This window comes from Lepisosteus platostomus, chromosome 6, assembly GCF_059453375.1.
Source record: "Lepisosteus platostomus isolate fLepPlt1 chromosome 6, fLepPlt1.hap1, whole genome shotgun sequence".
Taxonomy (NCBI): Eukaryota; Metazoa; Chordata; class Actinopteri; order Semionotiformes; family Lepisosteidae; genus Lepisosteus; species Lepisosteus platostomus.
Genome location: NC_142616.1, coordinates 4,728,991 through 4,746,010, shown reverse-complemented (window position 1 = coordinate 4,746,010; position 17,020 = coordinate 4,728,991). Strand labels below are relative to the sequence as shown.

Sequence of the window (17,020 nt, the reverse complement as noted above, 5' to 3'; positions counted from 1 at the left end):
ATGAAGACTGATCTCTCCATCTCGGTGATCTCAGTTGCTATGAAGATAACAGTGTAGTTTTCATTCCTCTCAAACCCCAAAGCCACACAGTCTGTTTCTCAGAGGCAATCAAATATATGATTTTGCAAAAAAAAAAACATGTTTATTATTTGTTTTTTTAAAAACACTCAATCTCTGAAGAACAGAGGAACTTGTCTCAGTTCTCTCTCCACAGTATCACAGTTCTGCCATGAGCCTCAGGATCCCTGTCAGCCAGTGTGTGAGAAGATGAAAAGTGGAGCTTCACACTCACTGTCACTGTGGGAGAGATAATAAAGCCTTTCTTTCATTTTTGACTTGGTGCTATACTGTGTCCTATAGTACTCTGTACCAGTTTTACAATCTGGGTCTGAGGACTCCTATCTCTCCTGTTGTCACACACACATCTGAGGACTCCTGTCTCTACTGTTGTCACACACACACACACCTGAGGACTCCTGTCTCTTCTGTTGTCACACACACACACCTGAAGACTCCTGTCTCTGCTGTGAGCCACAAACATGCACCCAGCAGGCCTGAACTACCCCTTTTCCATCCTAAAGCAAGACTCCCAGACACTGGGCGAGCTCACCAGAGCCGTTCAGCGTTTGGTTGACCACGTTACTCGTTCACGCCCCCTCAGCCAGTAGCGCCCAGCCACCTTTCCTCTCCCTCTCCCAGCTCCACAAACATTTGATGGAGATCCTGTGACGTGTCAGGGCTTTTTGTCACAATGCTGGATGGCCTACCACCTACGTCCGGAGTGTTTTCCCACCAACAGGGAGAAGGTAGCTTACCTGGTCTCTTACCTCACTGGACGAGCCCTGGACTGGGCAGCCAACCTCGTCACCCGGGACCTCCCTGTGACTGGCGATGTCAGCTCTGCAGTCCATCTTTGGTCAGTTTCCTTCTCACCACCTGGCTGTCTCACAGCTCACTTCCCTCACTCAAGGAGCCCCTTCTTTTCAGGAATACGCTTCGAATTCCGTTCCCTGGCCTCCCACATTTCCTGGAATCACGACGCTCTTATCCAGCAGTTCCAGCGCGGATTATCCAACGAGCTAAAGGATCAGGTCACACACCTGCCCTTTGATTTTCCTTCATCTCGCGTATCTTCAAACTGGATATTAGACTTCGGGAGCTCAAGTTCAAATATCAATCCCTCCCTGTCCCCCTTTCCAGCCCTGTTCAGGCAGACAGGACCCCTCACTCTCTGTGTCGGCGCCACCCGCCTGGAGGTCATTCAATTCCGACTTCCAATCACCTTCGCACCCATTCGTTCTTGGTTACCCCTGGATACAGAAGCACAATCCTCGCATTTCCTGGCCTCAGAACGAACTTGCAGCCCTGATGAGACATTTCTCTGTGTGTCTCCCCAGTGACTGAAGAGCCCGGGTCCAGAGCAGAGCTTTTACACTGTGAGTCTGTTTTCACAACAACAGTTCACAACAGTTCCCCTCTGAAATATACCTGGAGCTCAAAAACACAGCAGGAACAGTGATACATAAACTGACACACACTCTGACACACACACTGATTCACACTACATGCTGATACATGTCTGAATTCAGAATTCAGAAAGTCAGAAAGTCAAGCTTGCAGACAGTCACTCTGTGTGGATCGGAGACACACTGTGTAAGAAACACACAGATGAACACAGACAGAAAACCCAGTGGGGGTCATTTTATTTAGAAAATGCACTTTATTACAACGGTGTGTAATGCACAGTTCTTACAAAGAATACAATTCTAACTTCACTCTTCAACATTTTGCAATCATCAGCTTCAGTCCTGACTTGACTGTTCACTCACACACTGCTGGACCTGACTGATCTCACTGTCACTCCAGCACACAGCAGCTTCAGTCCTGACCTGACTGTTCACTCACACACTGCTGTACCTGACTGATCTCACTGTCACTCCAGCACACAGCAGCTTCAGTCCTGACCTGACTGTTCACTCACACACTGCTGTACCTGACTGATCTCACTGTCACTCCAGCACACAGCAGCTTCAGTCCTTACCTGACTGTTCACTCACACATTGCTGTACCTGACTGATCTCACTGTCACTCCAGCACACAGCAGCTTCAGTCCTGACCTGACTGTTCACTCACACACTGCTGTACCTGACTGATCTCACTGTCACTCCAGCACACAGCAGCTTCAGTCCTGACCTGACTGTTCACTCACACACTGCTGTACCTGACTGATCTCACTGTCACTCCAGCACACAGCAGCTTCAGTCCTGACCTGACTGTTCACTCACACACTGCTGTACCTGACTGATCTCACTGTCACTCCAGCACACAGCAGCTACTACTCTGACTCTACCCATGCACTATAAAGAAAGGAACAGCACTTTATTTGACAATACAATGTGTGGAAATAGAGCAGAGTTTCCTGTCTCCCTTTACAGATGGGAAATAACCAGATTCACACTCACCTTTTTCTATACATACATTGTCATTGATCTCTGCAGTACTAAACACATCATACTGAATTTAACCTACAAGTTTCAGAAATATATATTTCTTGTCTTCTTACACAGCTAGACAATAAAAAAGCAGATTTACACTCACCTGTTTTTAAACAAACGGGATGTTTACAGTGTTAATTACAGTACAGATTCAGAGCGAATTTTTACACACCGATATTTTACACAGAAGACTGAATCTCTTACTCTCATGGTTTTATTGAAAGTGGCACTATTAGACAGGCAATGCACTGGGATAAGAGGGTGCTGTTCACGAGCCAATAGCATTTAAACACCCACACTGCTGCAACTAAGTGTTTTACACACCAGGGTTTGTGCAGCAATAATCAAGAGAACGATCTTGGGTAGCACACACACAGCTCCTCATTACAGAGCTCCTGTAGCCTTTTTTCAGTGTCAGCCAGCACCCAGGGCAGAGACTTACAACCCATTCGACAAGGGTGAAACACACACAAGGGCAGTAAAGTGTATGACATGACATGGACAGATCTGAATGAAATTTTTGGCTATCGAAAAAAGTAAATAATTAAATAGCCAATTTATTAAAACTACCTCACTGCCACCAAACAGATATAAAATCCAGGGTTCGGTTTAGGGTTTTGGGCTTTCATATGAAGGAAAACAGAGCTTTCAACGGGCGATTATCTCACTTTATTGGGAACTAAAATAAAGAAAAGAGCAGGAAAAAGTAGTAACGGGCACAGCGCATCCACACCACACTTTCCTCTAAGACACATGTCAAATAAAACTGATTTTATTTAAACGTTAAATGTAACTCTAAGGGGAGCCATGTACTAGACTGTCAGGGTCTGGAGCTGCTCACACACGCAGCGCTGGTTGTAAACTACAGCTCCCATAAACACCCTGAGCCACTTCCTGTCTGCGTCACAGTCCCTATTCCTCCTGGCTGTGGTGACGTCAGCGGGTCCCTCTCCGTTCTGGCAGCTTCACGGTCACCGGCGCGCGCAGGTGAGACTCACACGGGATTTCATTTTTAAAAGTTTATTTTCTCAAAACTAAAAAAAAAACACGGAAGTGTTTCCAGATATATTTACAAGTCAGGAGTACAGCAGGCTGGTAGTGAGGTTTATCTCCCTCTCTCGTACATGTTATTTTCCCCCGTTTAAACATTTTACTGTAATATAACATGTTTAAACACGACACAACATCGTCATCATCTAAAATTACTATTATATTTATGACATCATCTCACTACCCGTCAGTAAACCCATCTCCCAGTATGAGCAGTGGGACAGAGAGCTTGGAGAGAGTCAGCCTGTGTTCATGAGTCAGTGACTGGTTTAATCTCCACACTGACAGCAGGCAGCAGCTCAAGGGCTTTATCTGAATCCACAGTACAGAAGACAGGATAGATCTTCTCCCCCTGAGGGAAGACCATGTCAGTGAAAGTGTAGAGATGAGCTCTGGACTCCACTGTGTAAAAGGAGACCTTCCTCTCCTCAATATCCACACACACCCCCAGCTTCCTGGGCCGCTGACTGAGGGGGAGACGGGTCACAGGGTCAGTGAGAGCAGAGAAAACAGTAGAGTAAGAGTATAGACACCAGTAACCCTGCTGGGGAGAGAAGCTGAACCTCCCTTTCCTCTTTGCAGACTCTCTGGTCACTCCTATTCTCCAGCTCTCATTCACCTCCACCTCCCAGTAGTGTCTCCCTGAGGTGAAGGCCTCCCTGCTCACGACACATGTATAAAGATCAAATCTGTGAGGATTGTCAGAGAGATTCTGTTCCTCCTTATCACCATCATCACAGTCATCGCTATCCTCCTCTCTCAGTTTCACTCTCTTCCCATCCTCAGACAGGCTGAGCTCACAGTGAGCTGTATCAAGGTCCAGAGTCACAGCAGCTGGGGAATAAAACACAAACATCACAACAGGCTCCTGCCGATTACAGTCCAACTCAACTCCATCAGACTGTGAAATGTCTTTGTCCCCAAACACACCGAAGGTGAAAAACAAGTCAATTGCTAATGACTTCTCTTCCCTCCCAGAGAAACGACATCTTCTGTCATTGTATCACTAGTATTACACATGCAAGTGATCCCCAATATCCTCTAAATACAAACATTAAACATTTGTTTTTCACAGCGATGAAACTTTATTTTTTTAAACGACATTATTAATAAACACAGGACAGACCGGACTGCAAGAGAAACTACAGCTCGACCACTCGCTTTCAAACACTTCACAACCCACCACAACGACCTGTATACTGTAAGAAACTGGACAGCCTGTCTGTTAAACCGGTTTATTTCAAATCCCAGTTCAGCAGCTCGTTCATCTTCTCTAAGACCATTTTCCTGATGGAGTAAAAAGTGCTGAATTCAAAGACTGTGTAATGCTCGTTTTTACAAAAAAAAAATATAATGGAAACAGAAAAACCGTTCTGAAATATAAGAATACCATCACACTTAATTTGAAAATGCCAAGCAATATCCAAAGTGTTCAATTAAAAGCAGAAATAACACATCCAGAAACCCGGAGAGAAAGACGAGAGAAACAGAGGCGCTCATACTGACTTCAGACTGCTCGTGCTCACTGTCCGCCTCTCTGGTAGGAGACACCAGCTGTCAATCAGTGAGCTCTGACCACTGAGAGACGTGTTACATGTTTAGAGCGAATGCGGGTTTTAATCAATTCAATTCAAGAAGCTTTATTCGCAATACAAATGTAAACTGACTTAATACTCTCCTCATACTTCATACTTAAGTATAAACTCTTAATAATTAATACTGAATTCATACTCTCCTTCGTTTGTCTGCCTGACAATCTAGTGAAAAACAAGATTCTTAGTTCTCACTTTTTATTTTTTTTATCCAGCATAGAAAGGCTGTAGCTCAATTCTACTTATAATGAAGTAGCAGATATACTGGACATGGCCTGGAAATAATGGGTATCTACATGTGCTACAACTTGAAAAAATTACATTTGAAAAAAATGTTAATGTTTTTTTGGGGGGGGGTTTAGGAGGTGGGGGGTGGATATTCCTTCCTAGTGTGTGTACTTAGTAAGATATATAAAAATACTGAGAGAAATCTGATGTTTCAGATTGATGTCCAGGTGGTTGCCAGGCCTGTACACTCTTTATAAGATGTTCAGGACACAAACAGTCCAGGTGGAAATGACTTTTGAAGGGCTGGAGGTTAAAGAGGTTCGGCTCCCGAAAATTGGAAACTAGTAAATCCTGACAGAGTCACAATTTTAAACACAAAAAGCAACAACACGAGCTGTTTAGCAATAAAGTTTATCTGCCTGAAAATATTTATTATTCCCCCAGTCTGAACGTACTCTGTAATGAAGCACATCCTGCCTGCACTGTGTTTGTATGAACATCCTATTAACACAGCCAGAGGAAAGAGAGAAGAAATTGTGATTTTATAGTTTCTTCCTGCTGACCCATCAGCCTGGTTGATATATGAAAAGAAGCAGCCAGCAACTAAGCATCACTAAGGTTGCTGCTGGAAGAGGTGATTGTGGGGCCAGCAGGGGGCGCTCACCCTGTGGTCCATGTGGGTCCTAATGCCCCAGTATAGTGACAGGGACACTATACTGTAAATAGGCGCCGTCCTTCGGATGAGATGTAAAACCGAGGTCCTGACTCTCTGTGGTCATTAAAAATCCCAGGGCGTTTCTCGAAAAGAGTAGGGGTGTCACCCCGGTGTCCTGGCCAAATTTCCTATTGGCCCTTACCAGTCATGGACTCCTAATAATCCCCGTCTCTGAATTTGCTTCATTACTCTGCTCTCCTCCCCACTGAGAGCTGGTGTGTTGTGAGTGTTCTGGCGCACTATGGCTGCCGTCGCATCATCCAGGTGGGGCTGCACACTGGTGGTGGTGGAGGGGAGTCCCCATTACCTGTAAAGCTCTTTGAGTGGAGTGTCCAGAAAAGTGCTATATAAGTGTAAGCAATTATTATTATTATTATTATTATTATTATTATTATTATTATTATTATTTCTCAGACAAGAGTGAGGCCTACAGGCCCCAGAGGAGCCCCTGTACCAGAGTCCCACTGCTGCCTCTCACAAGAGGCTGTGTGTCTGTGAAACTGCAGGGGAAGAGTACTGTCATTATACCGTCCTTTTCCCCAACCTTTAACAGTGTTTCTCCTTAGGATTTGAATGGCTTGTTATTATGAGACTGGCTCTGCTCCTGATTCCTCCTGATATTCCACAGTTATTCCCAAATCCAGGGTCACTGGCTCTGCCACATTCATCCTGTAGACCCTCAGTCAGGAGTGAGCAGAGACCAGAGCACATGGCCTTCAGGGAAAATGAGTTTTCCACACTGTCAGTCTCTCCAGGAGAGACTCATACTGGCCATTAGACTGAAACACATGTGGAAGTGTGGGACAGAAGCACCGGTGTGAGGTGAGCAGGGACCACAAATAACACAAAAACAAATAAAAATTCAACAAAATGTCCAAAAGAAAGTATAGCGCTGTGCCACGTTACCTCCAGACTGAGCTGACCCTATTTAGCGGGGTCTAGTCTGGTAGAGCCGGGCTTGTAAGACAAAAACAAAACAACAACTTTGTGTATTTAAAAAGGTTTGTGTGTGTGTGCCTACCCCAGTGACAATATGCAATAAGACAGGCAAAAAGAAAAGTAAAAGAACACCTTATGCGGGTGCAATCCCCTCTGGGACTGGTGGTGTAAACTCCCCCCTCCAGGGGTGTCCCTGCTTGTCCCATTGAGGGGTGTCCACTGTGCCTTTATAGGAGCCGCCCAACTGGGGCTCATCAGCTGGAAGCCCTTCAACCAGGGCTCCGCCTCCACACTGGACACACCCCCACGAAATGCCACATACAGACAGAAACTCCCACAAGGAAACTTTGATGGATCTTCACAGCCCACTGATATTACTTGTAGGATGTTACAGAAACATGAGATTGAAATACATCTCCTTCTGTTTACACACCAGGAATAACCATCTCACTCTAAATAGACTTTCTGGACTCAGGAATTCAATAACCCCAGACAATAGGGATTAAAACAGCATCTCTACCATCCAGAAGACACAGTCCTACCTGCAGCACTGCACAGCCACTGCCATTCTGAAACACAGAGACACACTGATAATTACAATCACACACTGGAACACAGAGATACAGACACTGTTAATTACAGACACACACTGGAACACAGAGATACAGACACTGTTAATCACATTCACACACTGGAACACAGAGATACAGACACTGTTAATCACAGACACACACTGGAACACAGAGATACAGACACTGTTAATCACATTCACACACTGGAACACAGAGATACAGACACTGTTAATCACAGTCACACACTGGAACAGAGAGACACAGACACTGTTAATCACAGTCACACACTGGAACAGAGAGATACAGACACTGTTAATCACAGTCACACATTGGAACACAGAGATACAGACACTGTTAATCACAGTTGTTCAATGGTAATAAGACTTAAGTAAAGTCAGTACTGTCAGTCAGCAGAGTTTCACACAGTGTACATACGTGATTTTGGGATAGGAGCTCGCTTCACAGGATCTGCAGAGAGAGAGAGCAGATTTTCATTGTATTAAAGACCATTATTGCTTCTTACCTGTTATTTACCAGAGTTTATACTACAGTCTGCAGTCAGTTCATTTCAGGATCCCCAGTCTCCACTGCAGTGTGGATCAGAGCAGTGATTTCATAAAGAACCAGCGGTGATAGTGAGAACAGATCATTGCTCAGTCATATGTTTTACATTATTGACTGATCTCTCACAGCATGAGTGACCTGTACCCATAGTGACCGGATCACTGACTGAGAGACCTGTACCCATAGTGACCAGATCACTGACTGAGTGACCTGTACTCACAGTGACCATAATCACTGTCTGAGTGACCTGTACCCACAGTGACCAATATCACTGACTGAGTGACCTGTACCCACAGTGACCAGTATCACTGACTGAGTGACCTGTACCCACAGTGACCAGATCACTGACTGAGTGACCTGTACCCACAGTGACCAGTATCACTGACTGAGTGACCTGTACCCACAGTGACCAGTATCACTGACTGAGTGACCTGTACCCATAGTGACCAGATCACTGACTGAGTGACCTGTACCTACAGTGACCAGTATCACTGACTGAGTGACCTGTACCCACAGTGACCAGTATCACTGACTGAGTGACCTGTACCCATAGTGACCGGATCACTGACTGAGAGACCTGTACTCACAGTGACCAATATCACTGACTGAGTGACCTGTACCCACAGTGACCAATATCACTGACTGAGTGACCTGTACCCACAGTGACCAATATCACTGACTGAGTGACCTGTACCCACAGTGACCAGTATCACTGACTGAGTGACCTGTACCCATAGTGACCGGATCACTGACTGAGAGACCTGTACTCACAGTGACCAATATCACTGACTGAGTGACCTGTACCCACAGTGACCAGTATCACTGACTGAGTGACCTGTACCCACAGTGACCATAATCACTGTCTGAGTGACCTGTACCCACAGTGACCAGTATCATTGACTGAGTGACCTGTACCCACAGTGACCAGTAACATTGACTGAGATACAGGGATGTCCTGCTCACTGGTCACACTGAATGATCTCTGGACATCAGCTGATCATCAACAGCAGCGAGCAGACGTGTGGGGTGGGACAGCAATCCGTCAGCTGGAACCTCCTGCTCACAAAGCATAACGGAGCAATGTAGGATGAAACTATTTAACAACGAAGCCTGGTGGGGTTTCTCCACAGTAAAAGAGCACTGGACAGTACTGAGGGCTGAAGAAAACCCAGAAAAACCTGTTCCTTAGTGCTCCTGTTGAGAAATGGACAATCGCAGGTTCAGAGCCAGGACTGCAGCCAGTGGTAACACCCAGGAGGCTTGGAGGGGCTCTTATTGTGTGAACCAGCCTCACTGACCACTTGCAAAATGGAGTGATTGATAATGGACAATCACTCTCTTTAAGAAGTTTTAAATTCTGTTGAAGTGTTGTTGTTATAATTGTATTCTCTGTAAGAATTGTGCAGTACACATTGCTGTAATAAAGTGCATTTTCTTAAAAATGACCCCCACTGGATTTTCGGTCTGTGTGCAGCTGTGTGTTTCTTACACAGTGTGTCTCTGATCCACACAGACTGACTGTCTGCAAGCTTGATTTTCTTTATTCAGACGTGTGTCAGCATGTATCAGAGTGTGAATCAGTGTGTGTGTCAGAGTGTGTATCAGTTTATGTATCACTGTTCCTGCTGTTTGTTTGAGCTCCAGGTATATTTCAGGGGGGAGTTTTTGTGAAAACAGACTCACAGTGTAAAAGCTCTGCTCTGGACCCGGGCTCTGGAGTCAGCAGACTGTAGACTTCAGTCACTGGGGAGACACACAGAGAAATGTCTCATCAGGGCTGCAGTAACAGGAATAACAGAGCTATTGTAACAGAACTGAATCTACTGTACTGAGACTGCAGCCCCTAATGTAACAGGACTGTTCTACTGTACTGGGACTATAGCTGTTATTGTAACAGGTATGATGTACTGTATTGAGACTGTAGCCACTATGGAAACAGGACTGTTCTACTATACTGGGACTGTCACTCCTATTAAAACATTCCTGTTAAACTACATACAACACAATATTACAATTCAATAACTGTCATAAAGATTTGTGAACTAAAACTTTAGAGATATTTCACCTAGAATTTGAATAATTGACTGATAAGCTGCTCTGATAAATACAGTCACTGAACAGAAAATCCATTAACAATATAAGAGAAAAACAGGAAATGTATAAGCTATCTAGAAAGACATCAGTGTGTTTCTCCACTAACCTGTCGTGGAAATCTTTATTGATTCCTTCTTGCAGAAAACCTCCAATCGCTCTTTCAGTCCAGAGACAGCTCTCCTCACTGCCTCAGGAGAGAAGTGTGGACTGACAGGGATGCTGGGTGAGTCTCCAGCTCCAGGAGGGACACAGACAGACTGGAAATTCTGCAGCAGGGAAGAGAAAGAGGAGTTTCCAGTCAAACACAACACACATTCCCGGGGAGAAGCAAGGAGCAGCTCTGTGTGAGAGACACCCTTCTGTACTGCAGAGTCACAGAGCAGTGATGTTACCTGGAGGAAATGGATGTGATCCTCTGTGTGTGAGAGCTGGTTCAGCTCAGAGTCTCTCCTTTTCAGCTCAGCGATCTCCTTCTCCAGTTGCTCTAGAAGTCCTTCAGCCTGACTCACTGCAGCCCTCTCTTGAGCTCTGATCAGCTCTGTGACCTCAGAGCGTGTTCTCTCAATGGAGTGGATCAGCTCAGTAAAGATCCTGTCAGTGTCCTGTACTGCTGTGCGTGCAGAGCTCTGAGGGAGGAGACAAACACTGGATTATTACACAGGAAAACTCTCGAATCACATTATGCTGTATGTTGTGTTTTCTCAGGGTACTGTCCAGTGTCCAACTGTTGAAATGTGTGTCTGTGTGTCCACTCCTCTGCTCAATACCCACTCTGAGTGACTCCACAGCCTGACTCAGCTTCTGCAGCTCCTTCTCTCTCTCCTGGAGTCTCTGCTGGGTTTGTGTCTGTGTCGCCCCCAGCTGCTTCTGTGGAGGAACAGAGACACTCAGGACATTTCTGCTGTAAGACAATCACATCACAGAGATGCCCCTTAGAGTCACCCTGGAAAATTCACACTCTGTATCACTGATGTCTTATCCACACAAGCTGTGTTTCCTGGTTCTGTCTGATACCATGTCCCTGTATACCATGTCCTGTGTTGAAGATATAAAGTCCAGCTTTGAATTGTTTCTGCCAAAGGCTATTGAAAGGCCAGTCCTAGATATGACAAACCTGTAGTGGAGAAGAGTGCATAGCGATAGCTGGAGGGAGGTGGACTGAATAGACTCTCAAGCATACGTGGGTCTGTTGATTCTGTCTGACGTGTACAGATCAAGGAATGAGGCCACCACCAGCTTATGGCATGCCCATTTTTCAGGCTACTATGTCAATCCTTTCATATTCTTTCAAGAGCCATTCGCTTTGACAAGCGGGACACAAGAGCTGCCCGACCTCAACGAGACGGACTCGCTGCACTGGAGATGTCTGGGACAAGTGGGTTGAGCGGCTGCCACTCATTTACAGTCCTGGGCTGGAAGTCACTATGGATGAGCGCCTGGTCCCCCTGCGAGGTCGCTGTTGTCACGACCGCCAGTCATCAGAGATCGACCCACAAACCACAGACCAGTTCCAGCAGCGGACTAATCATAACAGGTGCCGCTGCCGCATGTGTTAAACCATCACCACCTGCTGTACCGTTCTGCACTCAGCTCTATAAAACCCTCTAAACTGGCTACTTGCCGCTCGCTATTGACTTCTCTCCTAGCGAGCTCCTACCTCGCTCCTTTTCTGGAAACCTCTCTTGTACAACTACTTTCAGCTTTTTGAACCTTTTCTCTCGTCCCCGAACTCGCCTGTCGATTCGGATTGGACACCTGTGTTGTTTCTGCCTCTACTCTCTCTCGTCTGCAGTGGATCCTACTACTTCATCACTTGGACTCGTTACAGCTGTCTTTTCCCAACAATACATGCTGCCTCACCAGCAGCTGCCCCCGACAAAAGAACAGACAACAGGAAGAGGTGCCAGCTCTGTGCCCCAAGGGATGTAAAATCCAGCATCGTACACCACAAATATAGACACACGTCAACATTACCACCTGCTGCACTCATGTGTGTGAACACACACAAACACACACAAATGGGACTGTTCATTTTATCTTAAAGGCTGGTTGAATTTGTGATGTTTGCAAAATAAATGGTCATTTGAACACAATTTTTGACTCTCTCTCTTTTCTTAGTAAATAAAATCATTTGGTCAGTTTTGACTAGAAACAGATATAACAGATATAATTATGTGGTACCTTGCAAAATTTGAAATGGTTTTAAAACTAGTATCTTGGCCAAACCTTGACACATACCAGTGTTTGATAATCACTCAACATGTTTTCCTCTGGTCTTTACTGTAGTCAAAATAACACATAAGCTGTGCTTATTTTACTCAAAAACGAGAAGCATATGTAACCGTGTGGTTACGGAGTGGATATTTGAAATCTGACACTGAAATCGGTAGCTGTCGCTTTAAGACACGCACATATGAGTGACGTCAGTGTGCCAGTAATTGTGAGAGTGGACATCATATATAGAGCGTGGTGTGTGGCTATGGGTGATGTGAATGCGGAGGTAAATGTTCAGAATTTAGTTGATATAGCTATCAAAAATGAAGTTTGGAAATCCTTAAAAGAGATGTATATTGTTGATATATAAGGGGAGGGTTCGCGGGAATAATGTCCGTAACGGTAAATGGTCATACATTTTTGTTAGATGTTTGCATTTCTTTAACCACTGTTTGTGGAGGAAATGATGTTTTAGTAGCACTTTGTGCATCCTGGTGTGTGTATATCTCCATGTATATCTATGTGAATCCTTCGGGTTAAAGGTTAAACTGCATGCAATCTAAGTTCTGTAACATGATTTCATGTAGATCCAGAATAAAAATAATCCCCATTTAAGTTTCTTGTAGTAGTGTGTGTTCTTTCCCGGGCTACACATAACTTCAGGTAAATGAGGTCTATATACCATAAGTTCCAAAAAGAAATGTATAACTTGTGATAATGACTCATGACTCATGATCCCCTAAAAGTCTCTGCATGGCTTGGCACCTCAGTACCTGTCAGAGTTACAATCATCCTACTCCCCACCTCACAACCTTCACTCTTCTAATTCTGGTCTCCTGTCTGTCCCTCAAGCCAGCACTCTGGGTGACAGGGCTTCTCCTGCTGCAGCCCAGAGCTCTGGAATTCTATCCCTATGGATATCATAGAGTCACCTTCCCTGAGCTCTTTCAAATCCAGACTCACAACCTTCTATTTATTAGGAGGGTGGAGTCTCCTCTAGAGATGTTGAGTGTGCTGTGCCTTAATGAGGGTGCAGTGTGTTCTAGAGGTGTTGAGGGTGCAGTCTGTTCTAGAGGTGTTGAGTGTGCTGTGCATTAATGAGGGTGCAGTCTGTTCTAGAGGTGTTGAGTGTGCTGTGCATTAATGAGGGTGCAGTCTGTTCTAGAGGTGTTGAGTGTTCTGTGCAGTTGTACAGGTTCATAGGTGCTACATGAGGACAGTAAAGAGGGAAACAGTGAAGGAGAGGAGGAGGAGATCATGAACAACAGACAGAAGAACAGGAGACACTTCAGAGACACGACCAGTGTGGATCACAGCTGAGTACATGAGCAGGACTCAGCAGTGGAGATCCAGCATTACAAATACAGCAAATACAGTCCAGAGATCAGTTAAAGCCCCAAATATCCTAAATATCTATTTCACATATTGTACAAGACACAAAATACAGACTGAAAGTCCTCACCTGTTTCTCAGTCCTTCCTGCTGCAGCAGAGACAGTATCATGGCCTCTGTGTTCATCCATTACACATAGATAACAAACACACTTCTCATCAGTACGGCAATAGACCTCACATAGTTTGTCATGAGTGGAGCAGATCTTCTCCTGCAGTTGTCCTGTGGCATCAGCAAGCTTGTGTCTCTTCAATGGAACAGCTTCATAGTGAGGCTGGAGGTGAGTCTGACAGTAAGAGGCCAGACACACCAGACAGGATTTCACAGCGCCCCTCTTTCTCCCAGTGCAGACATCACACAGCACATCTCCAGGGCCAGCAGGACTGTGAGCAGGAGGAGGGCCACTGCATCCTGTCTCCTTCAGTTCCTCCACCACTTCAGCCAGAATGGTGTTTCTGTGAAGATCAGGTCTTGGAGTGAAGGTTTGTCTGCAGTTGGGGCAGCTGTAGATCCCAGTCTGATCTTCCTGATCCCAGCAGTTCTTAATACAGCCCATACAGTAACTGTGTCCACAGAGCAGAGTCACTGGATCCTTCAGCAAATCCAGACACACTGAGCAGCTGAACTGGTCCTGAGAAACTGAAATACTGCCTTCTGCCATTTTTCTGACAAGTAGAAACTGCACAGAGAGGAGCAGTAGAGAAGGAGCTGCAGTGAGGCTGTTTCAAGTGAAACGAAACTCATCTCTGAGTTTCACTTCCTGGATCTGCACAGAGCTACAGGGCTGTGAGTATCGAGGGATGTGAGTATTAGGGGGAGTGGTTTAGAAACAGCTGTGATTTCTTTGGTGGTTGTTTTTTGAAGGAAGGTGTGGTGCTGTAGGAATGTGACTTATGGTGTCATATTGCACTTTTTTAATGTTTTTTTTTTAGGCTGTCAGTAGCTACTCATGTACAGAGATTAATGTGACGTCAATCCAGTGGCTTGTGTTCCCAATAATTGTGTGCCCTGCAGCGCGTGGGTCAGCAGGGTACGGCCAGGGCTTCGTGCTTCACCTGCGCAGTGACCCCTCTGTGAGCCACACAGACCTGCGGAGCGCTGCAAAGAATCACAAGCCCATCTCTCCACAATTCAATAGCTCAAGAGTTTTAGAAATGGAGCAGGTGTTACTTTGAAATGAGCAAACAGAAAAAAGCGAATCGTGACCAGACATAGTGCTGAGGAGGAATGCAGGACCACCTGTTAAAGCTTCGGTATACAAAAAATCACAGAAAGCTGTGTTATAAAAGAACATGTGAACACTGTTCAGTGATTACATAGATACAGATGCAGCCATTCAAAACAAGCGGGCGATACTGCATTATTTTGCGGTGCGCTTCTCGCGGTGTAACGCAAGTTAACCATATATTCTCGTATAGTACCGCATGTCACCGCAAATAATCCGGAATTTCCACAAGGTGGAGCTAATAAAGCTCAACCTCTCATGTTTGAGCTGTCGCCATCAAAGTCTTTAATGAAGATATTACTAATAGGATTAATAATGAATGACCTTGGACAAGCTGTAAACTCAAAGTATTGCCCTGGTCCACATTCTTTTTTTCATTGACCGTCTTTGTAAAAGTAACACCACAGCATTTCGCAATTACACATTTGTTTCCAATCATGCAAAGTACAGTAATTTTTTAGAATTAGCGATTTACCATTCACATGCTCATAAAAGATACTTATATACAGTAGGAACATAAACATATTACTGTATGCAAACTGTACTGTATACAGTATGTATATGTATATTTAATGTCTTTACTGTGCCCGTTGGAATTTAACCACTGAAGGGAAATCTTAGTAGCTGAGGATAAAAAGAATAGGAGCATAACGCATGTGAAGACCATAAACTATATTAATTTTGGAACCTAAACATACAATATTACAGTATGTTAACTGTACATGGCTGGTCTCGGTACTTTAAAGAAAAAATACACATCAGTATTCCATTTCTCCCTAAACATTTTAAGCATCGAAGTCTTTAACTAACGTGAAATAACGTGTATAAAAAGTGGTAGTTTTAAGCATTTCTGCGAATACGCTTGATACCGGAGCAAACAAGCATACTTTTAGAATTTAATTAATAGGGAATATAATATGGAATCATGTATCTAAAGAAATTAATAACGATATAATAATATTCATGTACTGCAACACAATAGTACATGCCGTACAATATCTGTTGATACTGTTTGTGTAGGGCTTTTTCAGCCCTATGTATGCAACCTTGCAAGTGGCACTGTGGTGTAAGTGCTGGACTTGTGAATGGTAGGTTGGCTGTTCAAATCCAGCCACTGCCATGACTTTTCTTTTAACAAACATTTCTTTGAAAAAATAAAATAGCAATATTATGGACAATTAACTGACTTTCTATATTTCTAAATATCACAACATGTTCGAATCAAAGTCATTTTTTAATAACAGTGAATAGTCACCTTCTTTCCTTCTGACAACTGTCCCTGCTTCTGCTTCCTGCTTCTATCGTGTGGGGAACCCTTTAGATCTCCCTTCAGATTTAAAAGGTTATTAATAATATCTTCGGTGTTGCATCTTCCCAGTGTAGCTGATATTTTGCTGCCCACACATGCTTACACAGCTCCCTGGGTAAACTATCACAAAGCTTTAGAGAACTTAACATTTTTATCATCAACAAATTGTAAATACAACGTTTAAATTGGCATTATTAATTTTTCACTTGAGTGTATGGAGAATTGTCAGCTGTCACTGAGAGCAGACCCCCCCCTCTTAGGCAGCGCAAACAATTTGTTAAATTTTTATACAGAAATGGAGGCTGTATGCGTTACAATATAAACATTTACTGTCAAACTTTAAATCAACAATTGATTTAAAGACGATCTGTCAAAGTGCAATGAAATACAATATTGTTGTTGTTGTTATTGTTGTTTTTATCCTGTGAAGCGTTTTGAATCTTTAAAGGCGATATATAAAAGCGCTGATTCTTATGGAATGTGTTTTCTTTCTTCTTTTTTTCAGCATGGAATAAACCTATTACTTGGTTCTTATGGATGCCCGGTTCCGCCGGGGAATCAAAACAAATCATGGAATCGCGTATCTAAAGAAATAACAGTATAACTATGTTCATGCACAAACAGTAGCATG

At 44.2% G+C, this 17,020-nt stretch overlaps 1 protein-coding gene across 1 annotated transcript; it reads right to left on the bottom strand.

Moving 5' to 3' along the window:
- Window positions 1–3,499: 3,499 nt before the first annotated feature.
- Window positions 3,500–14,843, bottom strand: LOC148659683 (E3 ubiquitin/ISG15 ligase TRIM25-like). Its single transcript, XM_088637419.1, has 8 exons — window positions 13,926–14,843; window positions 11,021–11,116; window positions 10,642–10,875; window positions 10,356–10,515; window positions 9,839–9,898; window positions 8,027–8,059; window positions 7,562–7,588; window positions 3,500–4,379 (listed from the first exon to the last, which is right to left on the bottom strand). Exons 1-8 carry the CDS (start codon window positions 14,514–14,516, stop codon window positions 3,796–3,798), a joined length of 1,785 nt encoding a protein of 594 aa, XP_088493545.1. The 5' UTR covers window positions 14,517–14,843; the 3' UTR covers window positions 3,500–3,795.
- Between the last annotated feature and the right edge of the window lie 2,177 nt (window positions 14,844–17,020).

Coding starts and splice junctions, on each gene's coding strand:
- LOC148659683 (XM_088637419.1), bottom strand. CDS start 14,516: ATGGCAGAAGGCAGTATTTCAGTTTCTCAGGACCAGTTCAGCTGCTCA. Junction 11,117..13,925: donor CAGGAAGGACTGAGAAACAG/GTGAGGACTTTC, acceptor GTTCCTCCACAG/AAGCAGCTGGGGGCGACACA. Junction 10,876..11,020: donor AGGCTGTGGAGTCACTCAGA/GTGGGTATTGAG, acceptor CTCCTCCCTCAG/AGCTCTGCACGCACAGCAGT.